Source organism: Pseudorasbora parva, chromosome 17 (genome assembly GCF_024679245.1).
Source record: "Pseudorasbora parva isolate DD20220531a chromosome 17, ASM2467924v1, whole genome shotgun sequence".
NCBI lineage: Eukaryota > Metazoa > Chordata > Actinopteri > Cypriniformes > Gobionidae > Pseudorasbora > Pseudorasbora parva.
Genome location: NC_090188.1, coordinates 23,078,089 through 23,102,362, shown reverse-complemented (window position 1 = coordinate 23,102,362; position 24,274 = coordinate 23,078,089). Strand labels below are relative to the sequence as shown.

Here is a 24,274-nt window from a genome sequence, read left to right as displayed (position 1 = left end):
ATGTTATTTTAACACTAAACATTTCAGTCATTTCCCAGTCCCAGAAAATCATACAATCACTGGCAAACATAGTAGCACAACACGAAAGCATATTGTTTATAATCACATTCACAATAAAGGCATAATGTAGACAATAAAGGCTGCTTAAAGACTAAAATGGCAATAGTTTTCAGCCATAAGCTACATGATCCTATTGTATAGCTACTTTTACCACACTATCTAGTCAGATTGCTCATTCTGGAATGATGGTCAACTATATGCAATTTTCGATGTGTATTAAATACACAATATGCTTCAAATGATTATTAATTTATGTAAATCTGTACAACTTAACGACAAGACAATTAAATTGTTTTGGGGAAAAAACTAATAAACAGCAGTCTGTTTGACAGCAGTCATTTTTAACGGTTAAGCCACACCCATCTCGGGAACTTGGGTATCAAAATTATTTCCGAACTTCCCAGTGGTAAACAAACTTGGCTGCCTTGGACATCAGAGGGTGTTCATGTGCAATTTTTACCTCGAAAACTCGTATTTACGATAATTCCCATAGCACGTGAGGGCAGCATTATATCACCCTGTCCCGCCAAAGACTTGTTTCCTACTGAAGCTTTCTCACAACATTATGAAAGAGAACATGAAAGAGAACTGACTGAATTAAGGTAACTTATTTGTACATTTAATGTCATGTCATGTATTTAAAATACAAATAACCTTAAATGGTGTTCCGGGAACATAAACAACGGTAAAAACAGCTGAGAGAAATTCTCACTCCGGGACTGAAGGAAGCGGTAACGCACCATCCGCATCCACAGAAAAATACAACGCTGAAGAAGCACAAAACGCACGATGATGACGCATGCTAAGCGCGACACGTAGACTGGAGAGACCAACGTGCCTGTAGCACTGTAAGGATTTTCACCTGCAAAAATGGTGAAGTCTGGAAAACTTAGGTCCGGAGCAGGTCAGAAAACAAGGCGGTGGAAGAAAGGTCACAGTAGTGATAGCAATCCGGAGACAAGTCGCTATCGAAAAGCCGCGAGGAGCCGATATTTCAGTCGTCCGTCAGGTGAGTGTCTGGCCTGTGTGTCTATGGTGACAACACGTGGGCAGCTGATCGAACTTTGTAAACAAGTTAAAATCAATCTGGGGTACTTTTAGAATGCGACAACTAATTTATTTGATCGTATATTTTAAAGTAGTTAAAGTCATTAAATATTTTAAAATGTCTGACAGGTATTAGGAAATTATTATTATTATTACTATTACTGTATTTATGGCTAGGCTGTCATAACGTGTTTAAATGGTATGTAATTTAATTGTGAGATTCATCCAACCTTTTCTATTTATACAGAAAAAAGTGATCTGACAGTAGATGCCTTGAAACTCCACAATGAGCTTCAGGCAGGATCTTTGCAGAGAACCAGTGATGTGGCTGGAGATGCCATGGAAGATCAAGCCCTCACAGAGAAAACCTCTGGGACTTTTCTTAGTGGACTGTCAGACTGCTCCAACCTCACTTTTAGGAAAGTGCAACGGTACTGGGAGTCAAGCTCTGCAGCACATAAAGAGGTTTGTATTCAGTTTGATGATCAGAGTTGTATTTTGATTATTATTATTACTATTATATTATAAATTATTAATTCACGTCTTGTTCCTCAGATCTGTGCTGTATTGGCTGCCGTAACTGAAGTGATTCGCTCTCAAGGAGGAAAGGAGACTGAAACAGAATACTTTGCTGCCTTGGTAATTTAAATTCACTATTAAATCAGTTTGTTTCATGATGACATATTTGGCTCAATGACATAATGTTCAAATGTGTCTATGCTTTCTGTGGATCAGTCAATAATATATTTCCGTTTCAATTGGCAGATGACGACACTTGAGGCTGTAGATAGCAGCGAATCAGTGGCAGCTGTTGCATACCTCCTTAACCTGGTCATGAAAAGGTGAGTGGTGTGAATTTCTACTGTAGTGATATAGATTGGCTCGGACTGTTGATCTGGATAAGTTTATGTTCTGCTTCTCTTCTTAAGGATGCCAGCTGCAGTGCTTAAGAAAAAGTTCTCGGACACAGCCAAAGCCTTTATGGATGTGATGTCCAACCAAGCCAGTTCTGACTCTTTGTCCTGCCTGCGATGGGTTTGTACGCATTTTCATAAATGTAATGTAAATGTAACAAAATAAGTGTAATTTTATGAAATTAAATGTTATGAATCTCTGTATTTTGTTTTTAATAATATTTATAATTTATATTTAGAGGGAATTTCATTGCATTAGCCAATATTCATATCTAAATAATGCACCATTTCTATATAAAATAATACAGATATAAAATAAAATAAAAATCATATTTTCAATAAAAACAATGTTTATTAAAAACAGAACAAAGGATTTTGAAATCCAATGTTAGGCAATAGACATTGTCAACGGCTATGTGGTTGTGGCTGATTTTCTTACATTTCTTGTGATCTTCGCCGCTTCGCTTTATTTAACAGCCACAAGTCCCTGTTATTTTACACTAAAATTGGTTGTTTCTATATTTCTTTCAGATCTTATCCTGTCTGGCGATTTTAATACGTAAACAGGATCTGTCAGTGTGGAGTTACCCATCAACTCTACAGGTGTACCACGGCCTGCTGAGCTTCACAGTGCACTCTAAACCAAAGGTCTGTCTGTTTGATTTCCATCCATTCCCATGTTGAAATTAGATTCTTTTCATGCCATGTAAGATTTTAGTCATATCCACCGCTAGTTTTTATAGAAATACACTTTCATATTGTACTTTGATATACTTGTTCTGTACTGCCACAGAGTTTCAGACTATGACTGAGGTTTCTGAACGATGATTATGTCTGTGTGCCACAGGTGCGAAAGGCAGCACAAGAAGGCATTTGCTCCATCCTTCGCTACAGTGACTTCATGTTCTCAGATAATGCCCCGAGCCACCACCCAGCAGCCGTCACCACAGCCAAGTTCTGCTGCAAAGAATTGGAGCAATCGGGAGGTCAGTTGAACTCATGTTCTGTCTGTCTGCCTGGTCTGTCTGTCTGTCTGTCTAAAACATTTTTTTTTTTCATTATAATGATGGAATATGTGATGTTTTTTTTTTTAAATCTGACTCAAGGGAGCAAAGAAGATACAACCACTCTCCATGTGCTGGGTCTTTTGAAGGAACTGCTGTCTGGATTCCCCCTGAACTCTGTCAAGTCTTGCTGTGAGACCCTTCTCCGTGTCATGACTCTGAGCCATGTGGTGGGAGCGCAGTTTAACTCATGCATTTGTCATTTTTACTTGATTTCAAAATATTTTTTAATTCTTAACACCTGCCTCTTATTCTTTGAAGCTGGTGACCGCACATGCAATGCAGGCTTTCCACAAGCTTTTCTGTAGCAAACTGAGTCCTTCTAGTATGTCTGCAGAGCTCAATGCCCAGATCATCACAGTGAGTGTCATAATTGATAAACATGCATATGAATTCAAAAGAAATTGTGCTGGATTCCATTTGCCTTTCCATTTTTATCATCTTTAAATGTGTGGATTGATACATCTATGAACACTTTCCTTCCAGGCTTTATATGACTATGTTCCTAGTGAGAATGATCTGCAGCCATTACTGGCATGGCTTGCTGTAATGGAAAAAGCCCATGTTCATCTCTCCAGGTAGGCCTTTTTCAGCACTGAGTTATTTGTTTGCTAGCTTGGTGTGGAATTTTTCTCATTTAGTCATCTTTGAACTCCAGTTTACAGAGCTCTCTGAGTCTTGGTCATCTTCCTCGCCTCTTTGCGGTCACCATGTCGTGTCTATTATCACCGCACCCGCAAGTCGTCTCTGCTGCAACCCTGACTCTGAAGGTTTGTCACATATTGTCTATATGCAGCGTAATCAGTTATTTCTCAGAAGTGAATTTGTCTTAGTGTTTTTTTTTTTCCCCTCAAGACTCTGATAAATGAGTGTGTAGCTTCGCGTATGGCAGAGATCGAACCCGTTCTATCAAACACATCAACTGGAAATGGGGCTTGCATTCTAAAGATGTTTAGGTGAGCCTACCTGTGACCCCCATCTGTACTATGTTGTCCTTTTCTAGAGCCTGCCCATTCTAAATCTGACCTTTTTCTTTTTCAGTATTGTGGAGGAAGGGTTGTCCTATCGTTTTCATGCCTCTTGGCCGTTTGTGCTGCAGATCCTGGGCTGCTTCTACAGAGCTGCAGGAAAACGAGGTCATCCTTTTATGACAAAGGTAGATTGAAAAGAATACCTACCTACCTATCTAAGTGTAATTGGATGGATGATCCGATTACCAAGAACTAACAGAAAAATACTTCTAAAACATTAATTATTCTGATATTGAGAGTTATTCTGATTCTGATGGTAATGAATTAGTAAGTTATCTGTTAATATTAATGTACCTCAGCTAACAATTAATTGCTTATTGTTAATTTTTAGATAACGCATTAAAGGTGGGTTATTTCAAAACCGTTTTAGAAAAAGGACTTGGGCCGAGTGCAATAACAAATTTGTAGCCAATCAGCAGGTAAAGGGCGTGTCTACTAATGATGGTGAGAAGAGCGCTTGCTCTCGCTCTGTGCACATCATTGTTCAAAACACACGAGTCACACATGACGGACAATAGGCGAGAACTAGCCTAATATATGCTGGCTTTTGCTTCACTATGCTTGTGTGTCATGTTCGCTTGTTTGTCCATTTGCGATCATATTGTGGTGGCTCACTTCAGCGATGATAAAGACCCGTTCATTACCACACCGTATGGAGCATCTAAATCTCCTCCCTGTGTGCTTCAAGCATCAGCCAGCTCACAAAATGTGTCCGACAAGTAAGATACTTGTTTCCTCTTTTCATGATCTATATAACCCTTATCCGGTCATAATTGTAATATGTCGTTAGCTGGACTGTTGTGCTTGTGTTCTATAGAGTTGTTAATGAGAACAGTTTGTGTTTTTGTGATCGCTATAACTCTAATCCGGTCATAATTGTAATATGTCGTCAGTTTTACTGTCGTGATTGTGTTCTATCGAGTTGTTCATGAGCGGTTTGTTTTGTGATCGCTATAACTCTAATCTGGTCATAATTGTAATATGTCGTTAGTTTTACTGTCATGCTCGTGTTATATCGAGTTGTTCATGAGAACGGTTTGTGTTTTTGTGAGGGAAGGGGTGACTTTTTCATTGAATATTCAACCTGGTTTAGTTACACAGATTCTGCTACAGTCATTGCCTGGGTTACGGATGTGTGGGGCGGAGCTATCAAAATAGGGCCGAGACCCTTTTGGGGGTAGGGGCGTGTTTGTTTTGGTGATTTGAAATATCAACAACGGTTACCAGAAAGCACTTACCCCACCTTTAACTAACATTAACTAATGGAACCTTAAATATACAATGCACTTGTGTATATATATATAATATATATACACACACTACAAAATAACTTAATTTAGGCATTTTAACTACTATATACTTATATAGTATATAGTAGTTAAAATTCCTAAATTAAAGGGGTACTTCAGCGCTGGGAAGATGAATCTGTATTTAAACTGGGTCATCAATGTAGTAGAAATGTGAAATTATTTTTTAATTTGGTGCCTTCTAGACTGAGAAAAGACAAAAAATGTATTTTTGTCTCATGGGGATGAAGACTACAATTCCCAGAATGCTTTGCTGCCCTGTGAGGCCATTCCCAAAGCCACCAACTTGATTACAGTGACTGAGTTAAGCCGGGTGCACACTGTGCGATTTTGGCCACGATTTGGCCGTCTGGGACAAATTTAGCAAATCCTAAAAGATTCCTCAGATCCTAGGCTAAAATCTGACGTCTTTGGTCGTTAGTTTGACATGTTCACCGGCAGCCGATTAATGAGCGCTGCGATCAAATTTTACCTCAGACGAAATTCTGGCAGTGTCAGAAGATTTGGCACAGAATCCTGCAGTGTGACTTCTCCTACGACGACAGTCAAATATCTCAGTTTTTCAAGACAAACTATGACCAAAACGAGTACTAGAGATTTCTTTGTAGCCAGCATTTCAGTCCCGCGTGTAATGCAGCTCACTGTCACTGAACGCGTCATTCATTGATGATATAAAGCTCCGGGTGAGATTTCTTGCGCGCGTCCGTTTTTAGCGCGCCTTCACTATTGTGCAGTCTGACATTAATGACAACTGAGATCTTACAGTGTGACATGGCGATCATGTTCGTACAGTCTGACAAGGGACATTCGCAAAGGATTTTGAAAAATCGCACAGTGTGCAGGACCCATTAGAGAAGACACTACAATTAAAAACTGAACGTGTCTGTTCAATATAATGAGTGAGTCACCGCGGTCACAGCACTGAGCACTAACTGCAGGAGTGATGAGAGCTGAGGTAATCGCGACTACACTCGCGGCATACATTCACAACGTGAGTTCAGTCTGGCGCATTTCAGTTCATGCCTTTGCAAGCTTAACTTTCATAGAAATTAATTTGAGAAGTTAGAAGACTTACATTGCTCACCATAGCTCCGTTTAAATGAGTGCCTGCAGCTGCCAGCTGAGCTCTCTCTGCCAGCTGAGTGTAATCTCCCATCCCCCATGAGCGGGTTCAAAACATGCGGAAATGGCTCCCTCTGCTGGCTGTAGTCTTTAGCCTTTGGGCAAACATTCCTCCTATGATGCAAATATCGTCAATTTGCATCATAGGAGGAATTTTTCCAGAAATAAAAGGCATAAATCTCTTGTCTCAGGGGGATATGAGGGGGGAAAAGCACAATAATTTGAATATACTCCAGGGTTTCTACTGATACAAAGCCATATGCTAATCGCTGAAGTAACCCTTTAAGTTATTTCGTTGTTGTTTTTAGTTTGTGTGATTCATTGATAATTCAAGAGATTATTATCTGTGTGCTTCTCTTCAGAGTCTGCAGTCTCTCTGTGACCTGCGGGCCACACCTCAGTTCCCCTTCTCTGGGGAGCTGGATTTGGCTGTAGGCTGTGCAGTGGAGAGCATGGGTCCAGAGGTGGTCCTGAATGCCATGCCCCTCCTCATCACTGGAACAGAGTGAGTTACTTTGCTGATGCTTCTCAGTCTAAAAACTGTTGAGGGTGCTTTAAAAGAAAAAGAAAATGAAAGTGATATGTGTTTATTTACAGTGATGACCTTGAGTTCCCACGAAGCTGGCTGATCCCTGTCATAAGAGATCATGTGAAGAACACTCACCTGGCTTACTTCACATCACACTTTTTCCCTCTGGCAAACACATTTAAACAGAAAGGTTTGTAATGGACACGCACTATCTTAAACTGTTGTTCACTTGTCAGAACATGCACCCATGCTTATCAATCAACTTTGAAATTCTCTTTCTCTGGTTTATATTAGCTGATGAACTGGAGCAGTCAGGGCAGAAATTGATGGCAAAGGTGTATCAGACCCTAGAGATGCAGGTAAGATAAGTATTTTGACACGGTTATTGTCTAAATAATCTGCCATTCACAATGTATGTCTGAAAAATCAGTTAAGGGGTAGTTAACCCAAAAGTGCCAATTCTATCTTCATTTTGTGTTAGGTATTGCTTAAAAAATTTGACTTGTATCTTAATCAGAATGAAAAGCCTTTATTTAAACACTTCAATTAGGGCTGCACGATTTGGGGAAAATATATAGTTGCGATTATTCTGGGTAAAACTGGGCATTTATTTATTTAATTAAAATCGCAGCCTTTGAGCTTTCATAATCGCACACAAGCCAAATCGCGATTGCGGTTCGATTTCGATTAACTGTGCAGCCCTAACTTCAATCATGGAAAAAAATCTAAATAAAAATCACATGTGATTTGAAAGAGCTGGGACAGATCTGTTAAATAAGAACAACTTCCATGTTGGGCTGGGTTTCACAATAAATAGTGAAAGAGAACTGTTTAAATGCAGACAAGCAACATATACTTTGTAATTATAAAATGGTCAAATACAAACTAAAATGTCAAAATACCCATCTTGGCAAGTGAAAACCTGTGAGAGATTATATTGTTAGACATTATATTGGATCCATGCATTCTGTCTTTAAGTGACAGCAGCCCTTTTATACCTGCTTCTGTCTGTCAATAATGTTAAACAACAAAAAAAGAAAATCACTTGCTCCTCTTAACTGAACCTTTGTAGCTTTAACAAGAATAATTTTATATTTACTGTAAAGACTATGTAGTGTTTTTCCCCACTTTATTCAATTTATGTATTATATCTTAGTTCTGTGATCAGTGGTTTCTAAATTAGTCCCTGTAAAGGTAATTCTAAACACAGGGATAGTTTTACAAACTTTCATCGGAGACAACTGGGATTCACTGATAATCCAGAATGCAGAATGGGGCTGAACCACCTTGTAATTGCCTTGACAAAATTATTATTTTATCATATTGTCTAGCCTTAATCTTGTTCTGTTAAAGCCCTAAGCCATTGGAATTTTTCTATTAGACTTTAGATTAGGGTCCAATTCTCACTATTAACTAAGTATTAAGTACTGACTTATCAGTACTGTAGTTAGTAAGGTAGTTGTTAAGTTTAGGTATTGGGTAGGATTAAGGGATGTAGAATATGGTCATGCAGAAAAAGGCTTATACATGTTAATAGTTAATAGTTAATAGCAACTAGTTAATAGTGAGAATTATACCCTCATCCAGAGGTTTTCAAACTTTATGATGCCAAGGATCCCCAAATTTGATAAACCTTTTATGAGGGACCCCCTTCCTAAAATCCATCTTTTTTTGTATGAATTTTATGTGATATTATAAATACAACACATTGTTTCCTAACCTAAATGGCTATACTTTAGCAACTTTCACAATAAATGTAAGCAGCTTACATACTGTGTTAAGAATACTGCCTCCAGCGAGCAAGATAAAGGGGACTATAGTGAGAACAACTCACTAGAAAGATACAAAGCAAACAATTCTGGAAGTATGTATACTACAAGAAAGTGGAAAAACATTTAGTAATGAAACAGTTAGAATGTTCGGTAGACCTTATCTATTTTTGCTTTGTCTTTTTATTCTCTGAAATTTTTTGGGGATCCCTTAAAACCTTCTGGAGGACCCCAGTTTGAAAACCCCTGCCCTAATCTAAACGGTTAACAATTTTTCTGTTTAGCTTTTCTTGACACATCATGATCATAAAGTAAAAGTACTTTTTTGGTACCAAGTACCAACATTTTGGTCATATTTTCCATGAAAACTTTTAAAACGGATTACTTTCACACACTATTTTTTTTAAAACTTATAAACAGTTTTGTCCAACTAATATTTGCTATGTACACAGTAAAAATATTTATTTAATTTGGAATGAGAATATGTAAACACAAAACCGTAATTGAGTGAAATATTTAATCTGTTTGAATGATTTTTCCAGTGTTATAAATGTATTCGTTTTTCCAGATTTGGACTATGTTACCTGGATTCTGCACAAAACCCACCGATCTGTTGGCATCATTTAAAGGCATTGCTCGCTGTCTGGGTATGGCCCTCAATGATCGCCCTGACCTCCGCCTATGCATCTGTCAGGCTTTGCGAACTCTCATCAGGTGCTCTGAGACAGGTCAGTTGAGTTATTATTCTGAGAATCAGCTGAGAACATTATTCTCAGTCTGAACAGCTCTTTGTTGTTTTCTTTTAATTGCTTTGGCTACATTTTCACCGATGACTGCTCATTGAGATTTGTGATTGTATATTAAATCTGCAGGGGAAGAGAAAGCTGAATTAAATCGCTTTTCCAAGAACTTCCTTCCCATCCTGTTTAATGTCTATAGTCAGCAGCCTAAGAAAGGGGAGATGACTTCTGCTAGGATGGCTGTCCTTGAGACAATCAGAGTTTACCTCACCATCACAGACCAGACGGTAAATCCATCTACCATATTAACAAAATTGCGTCATTGCAAGAAATACTTTCTGGCCCTCCTGTAGCTCCAACAGTAGAGCACACCATTAGCAATGCCAATATCATGGCTTCGATTCCCGGGGAATGCAAGAGCAATATCAACCAAATGCATACATGAAAAATTACACTGCAAATTTGTTCTCTTGTTGTCAGTTGTAAATATTTTTTCCTCTTGGTTTAGATGGTGAGCACGTTCCTGCACAAAGCCTCGGAGAGACTCAACAGCGAGGACAATTTCACACGGTAATTCAGCTCCACACATTTACTTTGTCTTCGTCTTTCGTACAAGGCTGTAGGTACATTCATGAGATCTTTTGAGACCCAAATAAAAAGGCAGAGACCTAAAAGGAATCCTGAATAATGCATAATTTGAAACCACATTTTTGTGTTCTGAGTATAGGTCTAAAAAGCGTGTCAAGTTTTATTGGAATAGGTTTACATCTTGCATTGAAAAATAATTGACTCGTATTTTGCAGGCTTGCTGTAATCGATCTGATTGTTGCAATGGCTCCATTTGTGGATGAACAATCTATGACCCAGACATTTGAATTGATTAAACCTTTTGTGGAGGTGAGAATCTTTAATTAGCATTTTAAACCATATTTTAACTGTGCACTTATGTAATGTCTCTGTATTTGTGTTATAGAGCAAGGACACTGGCATCCAGAAAAAAGCCTATAGAGTGCTGGAGGAGATGTGTGGAGGAGAGAAAGCATCTTGTAAGGCTTTTGTTCTAGCGAATCTCGAGCAGCTGAAGGGCATGTTGTTGGACACCCTGACATCTGCGGCCTCACCTGCCAAACGGGTGAGAACCATGAAAAACACCAAATAATTACATTTTTCACAGGGAATGTGTAATGGAATAATATGTGGTGTTTGTTTTGGTTACATTTTTCAGCCTAGACTCAAGTGTCTGATACACATTGTGAAACAGCTCAATGAAGAACACCTTGATTTTATTACGGCTCTGCTTCCTGAGGTATGTCTAGCATAGACCACAATTGGTTAATTTTAGTGTCTTTGGGACATGTACTTATGGTAAAATAACAGTAAATTGACCATTATTGCATGCATCTAACCCAAAACTAAAACTTCTAGTAAGTAAATACTGTTAATTAATATTACTCTGTATTTAAATGTGTAATTATACAGTAATAAGGATATTTTAAATAATGTGTAACCACTCCGTATTAAATCAGTGTGTTATTCTTTATAAAAGCTATAATATTGGTATTTTAATGTGTTTTTAGGTAATTCTTTGCACAAAGGAAATGTCTATCGGTGCCCGTAAAAATGCCTACTCTCTTCTGGTTGAGATTGGCAATGCATTTTTGCGGTTTTGTGGGAACCCAAAAGGTGAATAAAATCAAATGTATATATTTTTTTTCATTACTGAGATGAACACTGCCTGGCCCAAAAAAAATCATCGCTGTTTGGATTTAAATTGGCAAGTGCTTAGTCAATGATTGGATCATTATTGAGGTGATTTTATGTTTCTAGCATGTTATATGTTTGGTAACAGTTCTTCCAACCCTATTTAATGGAGTGTGGAGCTTTTAATTTCTTAAACAACATATAAAATAACACATTCTGGACATATTCCAGGATGAAAATGTCAAGATTCATCAGGCTTAGACTGTGAAATCATTTTCACCCATGAATTGGCTTCTCTGAGTCCAGACCTTGAATTCATTGAAAGTCTTGTGAGGAAGAGGATGTGCTGGAAGAGACTTTACAGAGTAGTGTTGTCACGATACCAAAATTATGACTTTGATACGATACCAGACTAAAATACCTCGATACCGATACTAAATCTATACCATGGTAAAAAAAGAAAGAAAAAGATATGACAACAGAACTTATTATTCGTTGTTTTATTTTTTTTAATAAAAAAATCGCGCTAGCATGTTCCCTAGGGTTGGGCATCGTTTGAACGATTCTGATTCCGATTCTTACTTTCGATTTCAGTTCTTTTCGATTCCGATTCTTTGAGGGGTGGAGTCAAAACATGTCACATTGATATGCAATGCTATTTTTGATACCACGGGGGAAAACGCTGCATATACTGTCAAATAGATATTTTTGATATAATAATTTTTTTTTGTCAGTCTATTGGAAGTCTAGGGCTAAACAAACAAAAATTTCTTCTGAAGAGATCACTTTATACGATAAAGCTTTTAAGCTTTTTCTCATATATATGTATGTATGTATGTGTGTGTATATATTACAATTACTATTACAATTATCTCACAAATATTTGCTAACTTAATGTATTTTTTACAACAGTGTGATTGTGTTACAATAGCTTACACACAGCACAAGGAAGCTTGATTTCGAATGGTAAATTGAATTTAAAAAGACGAGTAAACAGTAATAAAATAAGAACAAATAAACTGATTACAAACAACAGCCCAAATAAATACAATAGAATAAAAGATACAAATTAAATAGACTGCTTTATTTTTTCAGGTAGGTCTAACATTTAGGTAAGAAACTGAATTAAAAAAAGCAAAGTAATTAAATTTAAAATAACCAACATTGGATAATGTTATTTGTAAAAAAAATTAATAGCCTACAGATGAAACCATTAAAGTTACAAAAGTTGATCAGTCAAGAGCAGTGTGATCGTTTGTCTTTTTGTAGTTTGAATAACAAATAACTGCTGTCGCTTTAAGACCTGATGCATGCATGGATCCTAAACACTGTTCCTGTTACTCATTCTTCCTGAACTGTTTTCGCCTGCGTTATCGTTAATACTCTTTAAGATGGTCAATGAGAATCCTTTTGAGTGTATTTGACTAATAATAATCTGGACAAAGAAGCAAATGTTTGCACTTGTATGTCAGAGGCGGCTTTATTATGGCATGTGTGTGCGCTTCAGATGCCGTGTTCAGAGGGTTAACCAGGGCTGAATGAGAATATGCGGGTACGTGTCATCTCGCTGTTGGTCGGAGAGTAGATACTGTAGAAACTGAGTATCGTATCGTTTCAGATATTTCAGTATCGATACATATCGAAATACTGATATTTTTGACAACCCTATTACAGAGTTCTTGACTCTTCCAATTGCCAATACAAGATCTGGACCAAAAATTGATATACCTCTTGATGGAAATAACATCACAGCATTTATTTTCATCAAGAGGTGCATTAATGTTTGGTCAAGATGTTGTCAATGCAAGAGTCAAGCACTCTTTAAATTCTACTCCAGCACACCCCAAAGACTTTCAGTGAATTTAAGCTCTGCACTCAGAGGTGCCAATTCATGTGTGAAAATAATTATTCATGAATCTTCCTGGAATATGGCCATGATGTATCTTCCTATGTGGTTGTTTAAGAAATGAAAAGCTACACACTCCATCATTCAGGGTTGGAAGAAATGTTGTCAAATGTATAACATGCTAGAAACATTAAAGGTGTCATGAACTGTCTTTATTTTATTTTTTATACTGTTGTCTGAGGTGAACTAATGAATTGCATTTGTGTTTTTTGTACATTCAAAAACAACATAACTGATAAGTAGGCATGTGCCGATATCAATTTTTCATGTTGCGATTAATTGATGAAGTTTTATCACGATATACGATATTATCACAATATTGAAATAAGTTGCAAAAAAAAAAGTGTTGCCATAGCATAACAGCTTTAAGAACTATTTTTGTAAGAACAAAAATAACTGAATGTTTAAATACAACAATGCACCAAAATATATACAGCTCTGGAAAAAAATTAAGAGACCCCTCATTGAGAAATCAATGTTAAGTGGTCTCTTGATATTTTTCAGAGCTGTTAAAGTACAATTTTCAAACAGATTAAATTGCAAAAAAATTAGGCTATAAAGAACAACAGGTAGGCTTACAAATTACAATAAGGTCTCATTATTTAATGCATTCACTAAGATTGAGCAATAGCTACATTTGTTACAGAAAGTATAATGTTTTTGGTAATGTTAGTTAAGAAATACTGATCATTGTTAGTTTTATCTTAGGTCCATTAACAAAGTTATTTTGATTTTAATGTTATTAAACAGTAACTAAGAAATTAACATAGAATGATTCATTCTTTATAAGTATTTTTCATTGTCAGTTTGGTAATAATGAATTAACATGTTAACTAATGAAGTTGTATGTCTCAAAGTTTTACTGCACAATAACAGAACGTTCTAATTATTAGGGCGTGTTGTAGTCCAGATTAAAACATAAAAATGTTTAAGTTTGAAAATAAATAGCCTATTAAGTATTTGGTGCTTGATGAACAACATTGAGAAAACGAATGGATTTTTTAAAAACTACACGCGTTTTTTGTTTGTTTGCGGGGTTCCCGGGGTAACAGCCGCATTCTGCAGTTCATCAGCGCCCTCTGCTGTCACTGAGCGGCACTTCAGCAGCGCGTCTCCTTCACCGGTTCAGTCGTGTGCAAACGCACGTTGGGCTTGTTTATATCTGAGCCCGTGTCCCTTTGACGCAGAATACAGCGGTGTTGAGCATTTATAAGGTTGATTGGCAAAGTATTCTTGAATGCATTATAAAAAAATATATAAATTGTTAATAAATTATTATTTACGATATTTTAAAGTGCCCACGATAACAATATCGTGCATATTCATTATCGTGATAAATCGCATTAACGAAAATCGGCACATGTCTACTGATAAGTAATAGGCTATTTTCAACACTGGTTTTGAGGCTCTCTCCTGAACGCTGGGTTTTTATGGGGGTGTTGCACTGGAGACTTGTAAATGCCCAGGGCTAGGATTGGATAAATTTTGCATATTTAATTAGCTTCAGCTCCCCTGTCAGTTCAGTTCACATGAGGGACAGATTGTTTTGAAAGCCGCAACTGGAATGATTTTCTCGATCACATGGCTCGTAAATGTCAGACAAACACAATAATTTATTTCTCATCCACCTGTGATTGATTTAAATATTATTTCTGTATTACTTGGCCCGCATGATGGATGGATATAAGCGTGAACCACACACACAGACACACACACACGTGTGCACGTCCAGATCAAGGAAGGAATATTATATCATTATTTGAGATTAACCGGCCTGCCGATAGGCTTAGGTTTTGGTAGCCTGTCTGGAAAATACACAGTCCCGGACTACTATTACATATAAAAGACGTTTTACTCACATAAGTGTGTTGCACCATTCCTGTCGGATCCAATATAGAAGGCACAGCATTGTGTCTGCAAATCCAGGTTGTTTACAAACGATTCCACAGTGAAATGAAGCGAGCCGCGTGTATGTCTTCCCAATGTGAACTGGAACTTCATTAAGAATAAATGAAGTATCACACATTCTTAATATTATCATCTGAAGAAAGCTTATGCAGCGACTTTGTTCTTCCACAGTATCTTGCTATCTTCTTCACCATGTTTATTGCTGCTGGCTAGCGTGAGCCGATGAGTCGGTGGGCGGGGCTACTGAATTACACGTGCTTATTATTCTGTAGAGGCGTGTTTTGTTGAGCGATGGTGTAAGGATGAAGCACACAATCGTTTTCTGGGCCTGGTGTCTATAAAAGCTTTTCTTTGACTAACAAGGAAGTTTTCAGCTCTGAAACTTACAGGATATTCTTATATATTATGACCTTTTATATATCAAAAGCTCAAGGGAAAGTTGACTTCTCAATTCATCACCCCTTTAAAATCACTGCAATAATGATTCAATCATTGACTCTGATCATTGACATTTTCCAATTTAAATCCAAACAGCTATTTTTTATTTTTGGCTTGGCAGTGTATCTTGCTGAGCAAACAGCTCAAATAATTTTCTATTATAACCATGTGTTGTCAGATGCCATAAATGAGTATTTAAGCCATGTGTTCATTGGACTGACTGGCTCTGCAACGATGATGACCTGCACAGTTCTTGCCTTAACCAGGCTAGTGTTCCATTACAAAGGTGAGAGTGACCTCTACTATAAAAACACTACTACTGAGCTCTACTGAGCTATATTTTAGGGCTTGCTCTCATTCTGTTGTCTACAAAAAAAGTGAAACTAGTGATATTAAAGGCACGTATGTACGATTTTTAGATTAAAAAATCCCAAAACCACTAGAACAATGTTATATATTTTGTTGACCCATGTACTATATTGTTCTAAATGTATCCAACTGGGCATGTGCCGGTATACATTTTTCATGTTGCGATTAATTGCTGAAGCTTTTATCACAGTATACAGTATTATCACGGTATTTAAATAAGTGCATTATAAAAATAATAATAATTGTTAATAAATTATTATTTACGGTATTTTGAAGTGCCCACGATAATACCATGCATATTCATTACCGCAATATATCGTATTACTGAAAATCGGCAAATGTCTATATCCAACATTGTTTAAATCCAGAGAAATCAGCTATTTTACCCACGTGTTATGGACCGTGCCTTTGCGTCGCCTGTCAATGACGTCATATCCGTGATTTACAGGGAATCCATGGAAATGCCGAAGACGCTTTTAATATAGTATATATTTTATTAGACAGTTTGGGTATACATTATTTATCAACAGAAAAGTAATCATTGTTATAGAGCGCAACATTTTTAGTCTTATTGTTTGAATCACTTGTTTTCTTGATTCACCGCTAGTAAAGTTTTTGCCATGCCTCAGAGCCAACACTATTTCAAGTGGCTTACAATAATCAGAGAGCGCTTGTTTTAACCATGTTAAACAGCACTGTGTTACCCCACATAATCACCAAAAAGAGCGAAAGCAGCCGACTATAGTATAAGTATAATAAAAGCTCAGAGATGGTCTTGTGCTCCCAAGGGCCATCGGCATGTCCTGCTTCATACCACCGTAAATATAAAAATCTTTTACACAAATCTCTCATTCCTGAACATGATTTCTGCTCAAGTTTGTCAGATTCCTTTCAATTGGCTGTGGAGGTGAAGAGTCAAGATTCCACACTCATTCATGGCGTCAAGCGACGCCTTTGTTTTGAACAAGCAACCTCTAGCAGTGAAACGTACATATTGTGCCTTTAATGATTTGTAAAGAATCATTAAATGTTTGTAGTCATTGTTTGATTGTAAAGCAAAAATAAATGTGTAAATATTGTCTGGTTTTCATCTGCAGATTCCATAGATGTGTCCTCATTGGAGCTGCTGCTACATAATGTCTGTCTTCTGCTTACGAGCAGGACACGAGACATTGTCAAGGCCTCTCTTGGCTTCCTAAAAGTTCTCCTGTTTTCTCTAGATGTCAAGGTTTTAGCCAGCCATGTTAATGTTATTGTAAGTGAGGAGTGCGATTTAAGTTTATATTTGAGCATTTAAAAAGTGTCTGACCATGTTATTCATTTATTTTCCCTTTTTTTTCTATCTTTTTGCAGATGGAAGGCATCAGCAATATGAATGACATGCGAAGACACTTTAGGGTGAAACTTAAGAGTATTTACACCAAATTGATTAGGAAATTTGGGTAAGCTGCATGGCTAACTAAACATTACCACTCACTCAATCCTTTCTTTATGTTTTTTCTTTTATTCTATAAACTTTGTATGATTGTAAGGTAATATGTGTTCAGATTTGAGCTGGTCAAAAGCATGTTGCCTGCCGATCAACACAAGGTCCTAGGGAACATCCGTAAAACGGAGGCCAGAAATAAGAGACGCAAACTCGTGATCAAGACTGAAGAGGACGGCTCAGACTCTGAGGATGAGAAACCTAAAGTGAAAGGAGAGAGGTACAGAGCTTTCAACTGAAATCTTTTGCTTTATGATTAAAAATTGTGACTTTTATGTGGTGTACATCTGGAACATTTTGGGGCTTAGCTGACTGTGCTGGACAGGAAGTTTTTTTTGTTTGGCCTTGTCCACATAAATGCGGTTTCGATTAAAAACGCTTCTATCTCTTAATTTTTTTGCCTTCTGTCTACACTGAGACATTGTTTTTGTCAACAAATACAGCTTTTTGATTAATTGATTTCATGCTGTAGTGTTGAATGTGAAAACGGGAATTCAAAAACGATGCATGTTTAGTCGTGTGACTCATTGTGCCCGTAATACCTATGGTTTTACCAGCTTTGTTGTCCCTGATATTTACTTTCATAGTGTTACAAACGAATAAAGTTCCTTTGTAGAATCTTCATATTGCATTCCTGCAAAGAGTCTTCTCAATTGCTGTTATGCGGCAAAACATGACAATTGCGTTTTAGACCATACAATTTGAGTGCAACCTGTGCACACAGTGAGTGCTGGGATATTTTGCTAATAAAGCGATCGTGCCAGAAGAATAACGTGATAACTTCTCTCTGTGTATCAACAAATGAGCTTTTAAGGTTTCACACAAGCAGTAATAATGATTTTAAGAAACTTTTGCAACTTTTTTGGAAAACAGGAAGCGTTTTGAAATGAATGTCCTTTTTCCTTGCAGTATTGAGGACATTCTGGCTGAGACGGATTCTGCGGACTCTGATGAAGACGAGAAGCCCAAGAAGGGGCTGAAGAAGCCATTGAAGGGCAAGGCCTGGTTAAAGGAAGGTGTGTCCGACGAACCGCTCAACTTCCTTGATCCAAAAGCAGCGCAGAGGGTTCTGGGTAAGAGATCTTTCCATATGTTCAGTTGGATTCAGTCATTTTCAAATAATCTGATCATGTACATTAATATTTAATATATCTTGTGTATATCGCTCGTTTTTATTGATTTTAGCTACCAACCCTAACGTAAAGAAGGCTAGCACTGCAGAACATGGATTCAAGGTTACATCCGATGGTCGATTGATCATCAAAGAAGAGGATGATGATGATGATGATAATGGTGACAAAACTAAAGGTGGGACATTATCACTTTTGCTGAAGTGTATTGACTCACCTTTATCATTGTTATAAACTACTGTACGTTAATATGCATATATCCATCCAGACGCTGAAATGGATGATGTACTCGAAGAAGCTGGAGTCAAAACTGTGGGTGTTTCATGCATTTCACTTTCATAATCAGCAGAACTGAGAAATTTACAAAAAGGTTTTATAGTGTGTGATGTAATTTTTTTTCTTTGTTGATCAGAGGAAGAATCCAAAGTGGAAAATGCATGACGATCTGGATGATGACATGGATGTTAAACCTCCTATGAAATATAAAGGTAGGAAAACATAATTTGCTTGAAAAATTACTGCTGAAACACAAATAAATCATTCTTAAAGGGGTGGTTTTGTGTTTTTTTTCTAGGCTTGGTTGTGTTTATGGGTCGAAGTATAACGTGTCTTAATACACCGTATTTTTCTTATATTTTACCTTTACTCCACACCACAGTCTCCACTGTCCTTTGAACGGCTTGTTTGCTTCCTGCTCCGATGAAGCCCATCCCTCCGAAAAACGCAATGGTTTTAGATTGGTTAGATGGCCAAATGTAGATTCATGTGTTTTTATTGGCTGAAGTGCCAAGCACAGGTTGTCTGGAAATGCCACGCCCCTAACTATAATTGGCAGAGGTCACATCTGCGGGAGTGTTTATGTTAATAGCAAGGGTTTATGATGTCCCCAACCCAGGAAGAAGCTTGTTGTAGTCCAAACCGGACGTTTTTGTAGGCAATAAACTGCCATAACTTTAAAAGACAATATCTCTGTTTGCATTAAACTTTCAGCGCTGTAACTTTGCAGATACGCTTTATGCTCAAGCAGCAACATTACAAACTAACTTAAGTTAAAAAAAAGTGAAATCACATGCAACCACCCCTTAAAGAAGTTTGTTGCTCAGAGCACTACTAAGAAACTGAAAAAGAATTTGTTTTAAATTGTATTTCAACATAATGAATATTGTTCAAACAAATTAAATGTATAATGTTTCTGAACATTTTAACATTTCTGTATTGTTGAACTTCTCAGCTGGTGGCATTGGAATCCACAGGCCTCTGGGTGGAAGACCAGAGTTTGGGACCGAGTATAAATCTAAGGTGAGCAGTGAAGAGCCTCTTTCTTTGCAGAACATTTTTGAAATAGCCAACATATAAAATAAACATCTAAAGGGCCTCTGCTAAACCCCTCTGTGTCCGTTGCAGAAGGGAAAAGGGGATGTTAAGAAGGAAGGCAAGTGTGACCCATATGCCTACGTTCCTCTGAAGAAGTCCCAGCTCAATCGCAGGTAAGGGACCGATTCTGTCTTTTCACACTTTCTCCTTAAATGATGCAGCTGATCAAACATGACTTAACTTTGTTAACAGGAAAAAGGCCAAACTCCAAGGCCAGTTCAAAGGCATGGTCAGAGGGGCCAAGAAAGGAGCGCTCTCTGGATCGAAAATTCTGAAGAAGAGGAAAACCTAAAATGTTCTGTTGTGGTCTTTCTAGATCTGCCCCCATTTTCAATGGCATGATCAAATTAAAAGCTAGAGACATGTGCAAATGCTTTGTGAACTTCCTGTGGAAGAATCTCTTTAAACGATGATTTCAAGAGGTTTAAGTTGATGTTTGCTGTAGTTGGAATATAAGAAAATAGCAGTACGATAATAGCGTTTACCTAATGTATTTATATACTTGCTATGTTGGACAGAAAATAAAATGTTCCGACAATAGTATGGAGTGACGCTATTCTTTAATAATAGCAGTTTTTCCATCATTAATTTTAGGATTTATACTTTGTGATGTTTGAATCAATACAGAAAATATGATCAATGAGATCATGCATTTGTTTTTAAACAATCCCATACTGCCTTATGCTTTCTGCCTTTACATTATTCACTTTCCTAAGAAATGTTTCCTTTGTTAAACAACAGTGTTTTAAATTTAAAAATCATTCAAGATACATTTTAATAAAATAATTCCCGAGTGCCCTTCAAAGTTTTAAATCTCATAAATGTTACAGAGTGATTGATATTGTGTACAACAGTTTGCCCGGAGAGGATATTGGTGGTATTAATGTAGATCCCAGCTGTGTGTGAGAGTGAAAGGTCTGCTGGAGGTCAGACGTGTCCTCTTACTCCAATGAGCTCAATTGGATTTTTCCCTGATGGTCCCAGTGAGTGTAGAATGATACAGGCTCATATGTTCATGGTGGTGTCTACTTGAGCCATCTTTCATTGACAATGAATGACAAAAACCTTTTTTTTTTTTTTTTTTTTAATGCATTGTGAATACACCAACATAGACCAAGACTATGGAAGCCTAATTCCCCTACATAAAAATAAAATTAAAAAAACATGCCTTGCTATGATAATCATGACTTAAAAAGCTGACAATGACAAATTAAATCATAATTATGGCAAAACATACTATATGATATTGAGTCAACTTTTTGACTGTCATAATTGTGATTTGGTGTCTCATAATTTAGATTTTTTTTGGGTCATGATGTCATGAAAGCCGACATGAACATCATGCTATCACTGACAAATGATATCATTTATCATTTTATTCATGATTTTATTTTTTATTGGCAGAAATAGACTTTCATTAGGCTTTCATGGTTTTGGTCTATGTTGACATTTACAATTCACAACCTAATTATGAAAACATTCTATCTCAATTATGATTAGTAAATCGTAATTTTGACTTTTCTTTTTAATAGGTCAGGCTAATTGACCATTTGTAATAATGACTTTAATATCATAATTAGAATTGACATAGTATGTCAATTTAGATTTCCCCCCTCATATCTGTCAACTTTTTTAATCCAAATTATTGAATTTAAATTATATTAGCCTTGACTTCCACTGATTTAATTATCTCATAATTAAAAAAAACAAATAATTCTCAATTATTATTTACCAAAGCATGATTTATTGGCTGAAAAAATACTTGATGCATCTAAATAAAATAGCGTGAACAACTGTAAAAGATGGCAGGCTGCTGTTTGTTTACAGCACCCGGTGACATGAAACCAGCTGATGACGTGTGATGTCCGCGAGCGGGTTGCAAATTATGGAAATACATGTTGACAGGCAGGTAGGACATCGAATCATCGCATTCGGATCGAATGCAATGATTTGACTAACAGTTTTTGGTCCTGACCTGAGACTTCCACAGAAGATGTAGGCTACATTGTTTAATATTTAGACCACTTATTGATTGCTATAAGGATGTGAAAAGAGTTGTTAAAATTGGCCTTGCTTTTAGTTATTTAAAGGGCTTCTGCGACAGGTTTAACATGCGAGATCATAACTTTTCCCCCTAATGTTTTATTGTGCGCTGGTGGCTTATTTTCACCACTTTCAGTCATAAAATTACCATTTGGGATTTGCTGAACTATCAGAATTTTCTACAATGCGACCCTGACGTCTCACAAGGCATGTTGCGAATGGTCTTGGTATTTCCATCGAAGTAGAGCCCGATTGGTATAAATTACTATTAAAATGTCAACCTCAATCAAATTAAATTAAGCTACATTAACCATAGGACATTAACCTATCTGATGTACTGCAGTGGTTTTGTCCAAGAGAGGGCACTGTTTCACTTCACATGAGACGTCAAGGACGTGAAATTTACTCTGAATAGGTTTTAGGTTGTACGTTTCTGTAACTGCTTTCAGACGGATGCATTCTAAAATAATGTCCATCCTCGCTTTTTCATTTTTAATCTGATATGGAAAACAGACTGTATTTTACAGGTGCAGGTTTAAGTATGGTCATCTGAATTATTCACCTTTGGTACAAAAGCAATCGAGCTGTCGCAGCACAGACAGCAGGCTGAGGGATATTAGTCACTATGTGTGACTGTCAGTGCCTGTAATGGGAACATCCTCAGTGCTGCCACAGGGCTCCACGTTTTGTGGCCACTGTCAACACATTGATGTTTCTCATGAGTGTTCGGTGCACCCAGCCAAAGGAGCTGCAGTCATCAGACCATATGAATCATGTCATGTTACATGATGTGAATCAAGCTCCTGCTGAGTATTAATTCCTTACAGAGCGGAATGAGGTGAAGTGTAAAGCATGGGTAAAGGGAGTCAGGAAGAAAAAAAATAAAAAATAAAACATGCAGCTCCCAGATTCTCATTTTAACTCATTATCTGTAGGATCTGGCAAAGCATAAGTAAAAAAACTCAACTCAAGTTCAAACTATTTTAGAACAGAATATTTATTATTTCTGTCTTTTATACATTAGATATGGGGATAATATTGTTCTTATTCTCATATCATATGAGAAAACAAAAACAAAATAATGTGTACAGACTTTTTCCCCCCAACCCATGAACATATTATTTATAACATTATTTTCTTGCTGTATAGGACTACTATTAATGACCAAGATCCACAAAGCAAAACAAAATATATATTATATAAAATATCATGCTGAGTGTTCCGTACCAGTGGTGGACACCCTGTCATTTTATATTCAAGTGCCTACCAGGAACTCAAGGCTAAATAAATTAGAAGTTTGTACTGCCCCGCAGTCACAGCGAGTCCGGTTTTCTTTTTAAAGATGTGACCAGTTAATATTATACAAATTAAAACAAGGCGTAATGTATACCACACTCTTTCCACTATCCTTGAACATGTAGTCATCTACTGAAAAATTAACGTCATGCAAAATCTGATATACAAATACCTAAAGTCAACATTCAAAGTTCTTAAGTGCCTTAAAATATGAATTCATTTTCCATGTGTAATAATCTCATGCAATGATGCAGTCCTCTTTCAGTGCCTCTGTTTAGAGTAAGAACACACTCTTAAAAATAAAGGTTCCAAAAAGGGGTTTCCGCAGGGATGCCAAAGAAGAACCTTTCAAGGAATAGTTCTTAAAATATATATTTTTCTAAATGTGAAGAATATTTAAAAAATCAAAAGAACTTTTTTTTTTTTTAAATACCCCTTTGAATGTAAAGCTAGTGGGTGATAAAGATTCTTCATGGAACCATATATCCCAATAAAGCACTTTTATTTTTAAGAGTGTTCCACAGACAAATCACATTTCATTAACTCTGCATAAACACACTGATGTATCTGAAATTGTGGCAACCCATTGGCTTTAGAAAATATCACAAATTTGAATTAAAGGCAGAGATTTTTGGGTAGCTGTGAAGGCCCTCCATTGTTCTCAATGCCTGTTCCCAGGGCAGGGTGGAGGTCGTGAAGGAGGGGGTCCATGGGGGCCTGGGGGTACCCGGGCTGGTGGAGGTCCTGGGGGTGAGCGGTTGATGGAGGGTCCCCGGGATGGTGGTCTTTTGGGCGGGGTCCGCATGAGTGGCTGATGGTCTGCAGGGGGCGGCGGAGGTGGAAGGTGGCTGCGTGGCGGTGACCTTGGCTCCTCTGCTTTCACCCGGGTAAAGTTGATACATCGTCCCTATGGAAACAAGCCAGATGGTGGTATCACTGTCAGTTCAAAGCTGAAATTTCACTGCTATCAGTAGCTATAACTTCTGGGGATAAAACGAAACCCAAACTCTTTACATATTTTGTATGGATACATTGTATTT

At 37.2% G+C, this 24,274-nt stretch overlaps 2 protein-coding genes across 2 annotated transcripts in view; one reads left to right on the top strand and one right to left on the bottom strand.

The window, feature by feature from the left end:
* Positions 1-670: 670 nt before the first annotated feature.
* rrp12 (ribosomal RNA processing 12 homolog) lies at positions 671-20,435 on the top strand. The gene is made up of 34 exons (XM_067420644.1): positions 671-1,069; positions 1,355-1,572; positions 1,663-1,746; positions 1,873-1,949; positions 2,037-2,142; positions 2,553-2,669; positions 2,869-3,007; positions 3,128-3,255; positions 3,347-3,445; positions 3,572-3,663; positions 3,744-3,855; positions 3,941-4,041; positions 4,127-4,241; positions 6,908-7,050; positions 7,143-7,264; positions 7,369-7,433; positions 9,412-9,571; positions 9,716-9,870; positions 10,092-10,153; positions 10,387-10,480; positions 10,557-10,715; positions 10,809-10,889; positions 11,161-11,266; positions 15,715-15,822; positions 17,003-17,160; positions 17,259-17,347; positions 17,453-17,611; positions 18,301-18,464; positions 18,577-18,699; positions 18,790-18,833; positions 18,934-19,009; positions 19,753-19,820; positions 19,926-20,008; positions 20,088-20,435. The coding sequence occupies exons 1-34, from the start codon at positions 931-933 to the stop codon at positions 20,185-20,187; spliced, it is 3,846 nt and encodes a 1,281-aa protein (XP_067276745.1). The 5' UTR covers positions 671-930; the 3' UTR covers positions 20,188-20,435.
* A 2,482-nt stretch (positions 20,436-22,917) lies between these two features.
* antxr1d (ANTXR cell adhesion molecule 1d) overlaps positions 22,918-24,274 on the bottom strand; it is a 29,394-nt gene continuing 28,037 nt past the window's right edge. The window contains exon 18 of the mRNA XM_067420645.1: positions 22,918-24,141. Within this exon, the coding sequence (XP_067276746.1) occupies positions 23,896-24,141 (246 nt within the window). The 3' untranslated portion in view covers positions 22,918-23,895. The remainder of the gene's footprint in view (positions 24,142-24,274) is intronic.

What these genes read in the sequence shown, in the direction of transcription:
- rrp12 (XM_067420644.1), top strand. Translation starts at nt 931, where the DNA reads ATGGTGAAGTCTGGAAAACTTAGGTCCGGAGCAGGTCAGAAAACAAGG. An exon ending in GCTCTGCAGCACATAAAGAG is followed by an intron (nt 1,573 to 1,662) that starts GTTTGTATTCAG and finishes CTTGTTCCTCAG; the next exon opens with ATCTGTGCTGTATTGGCTGC. An exon ending in GTCATCCTTTTATGACAAAG is followed by an intron (nt 4,242 to 6,907) that starts GTAGATTGAAAA and finishes GCTTCTCTTCAG; the next exon opens with AGTCTGCAGTCTCTCTGTGA.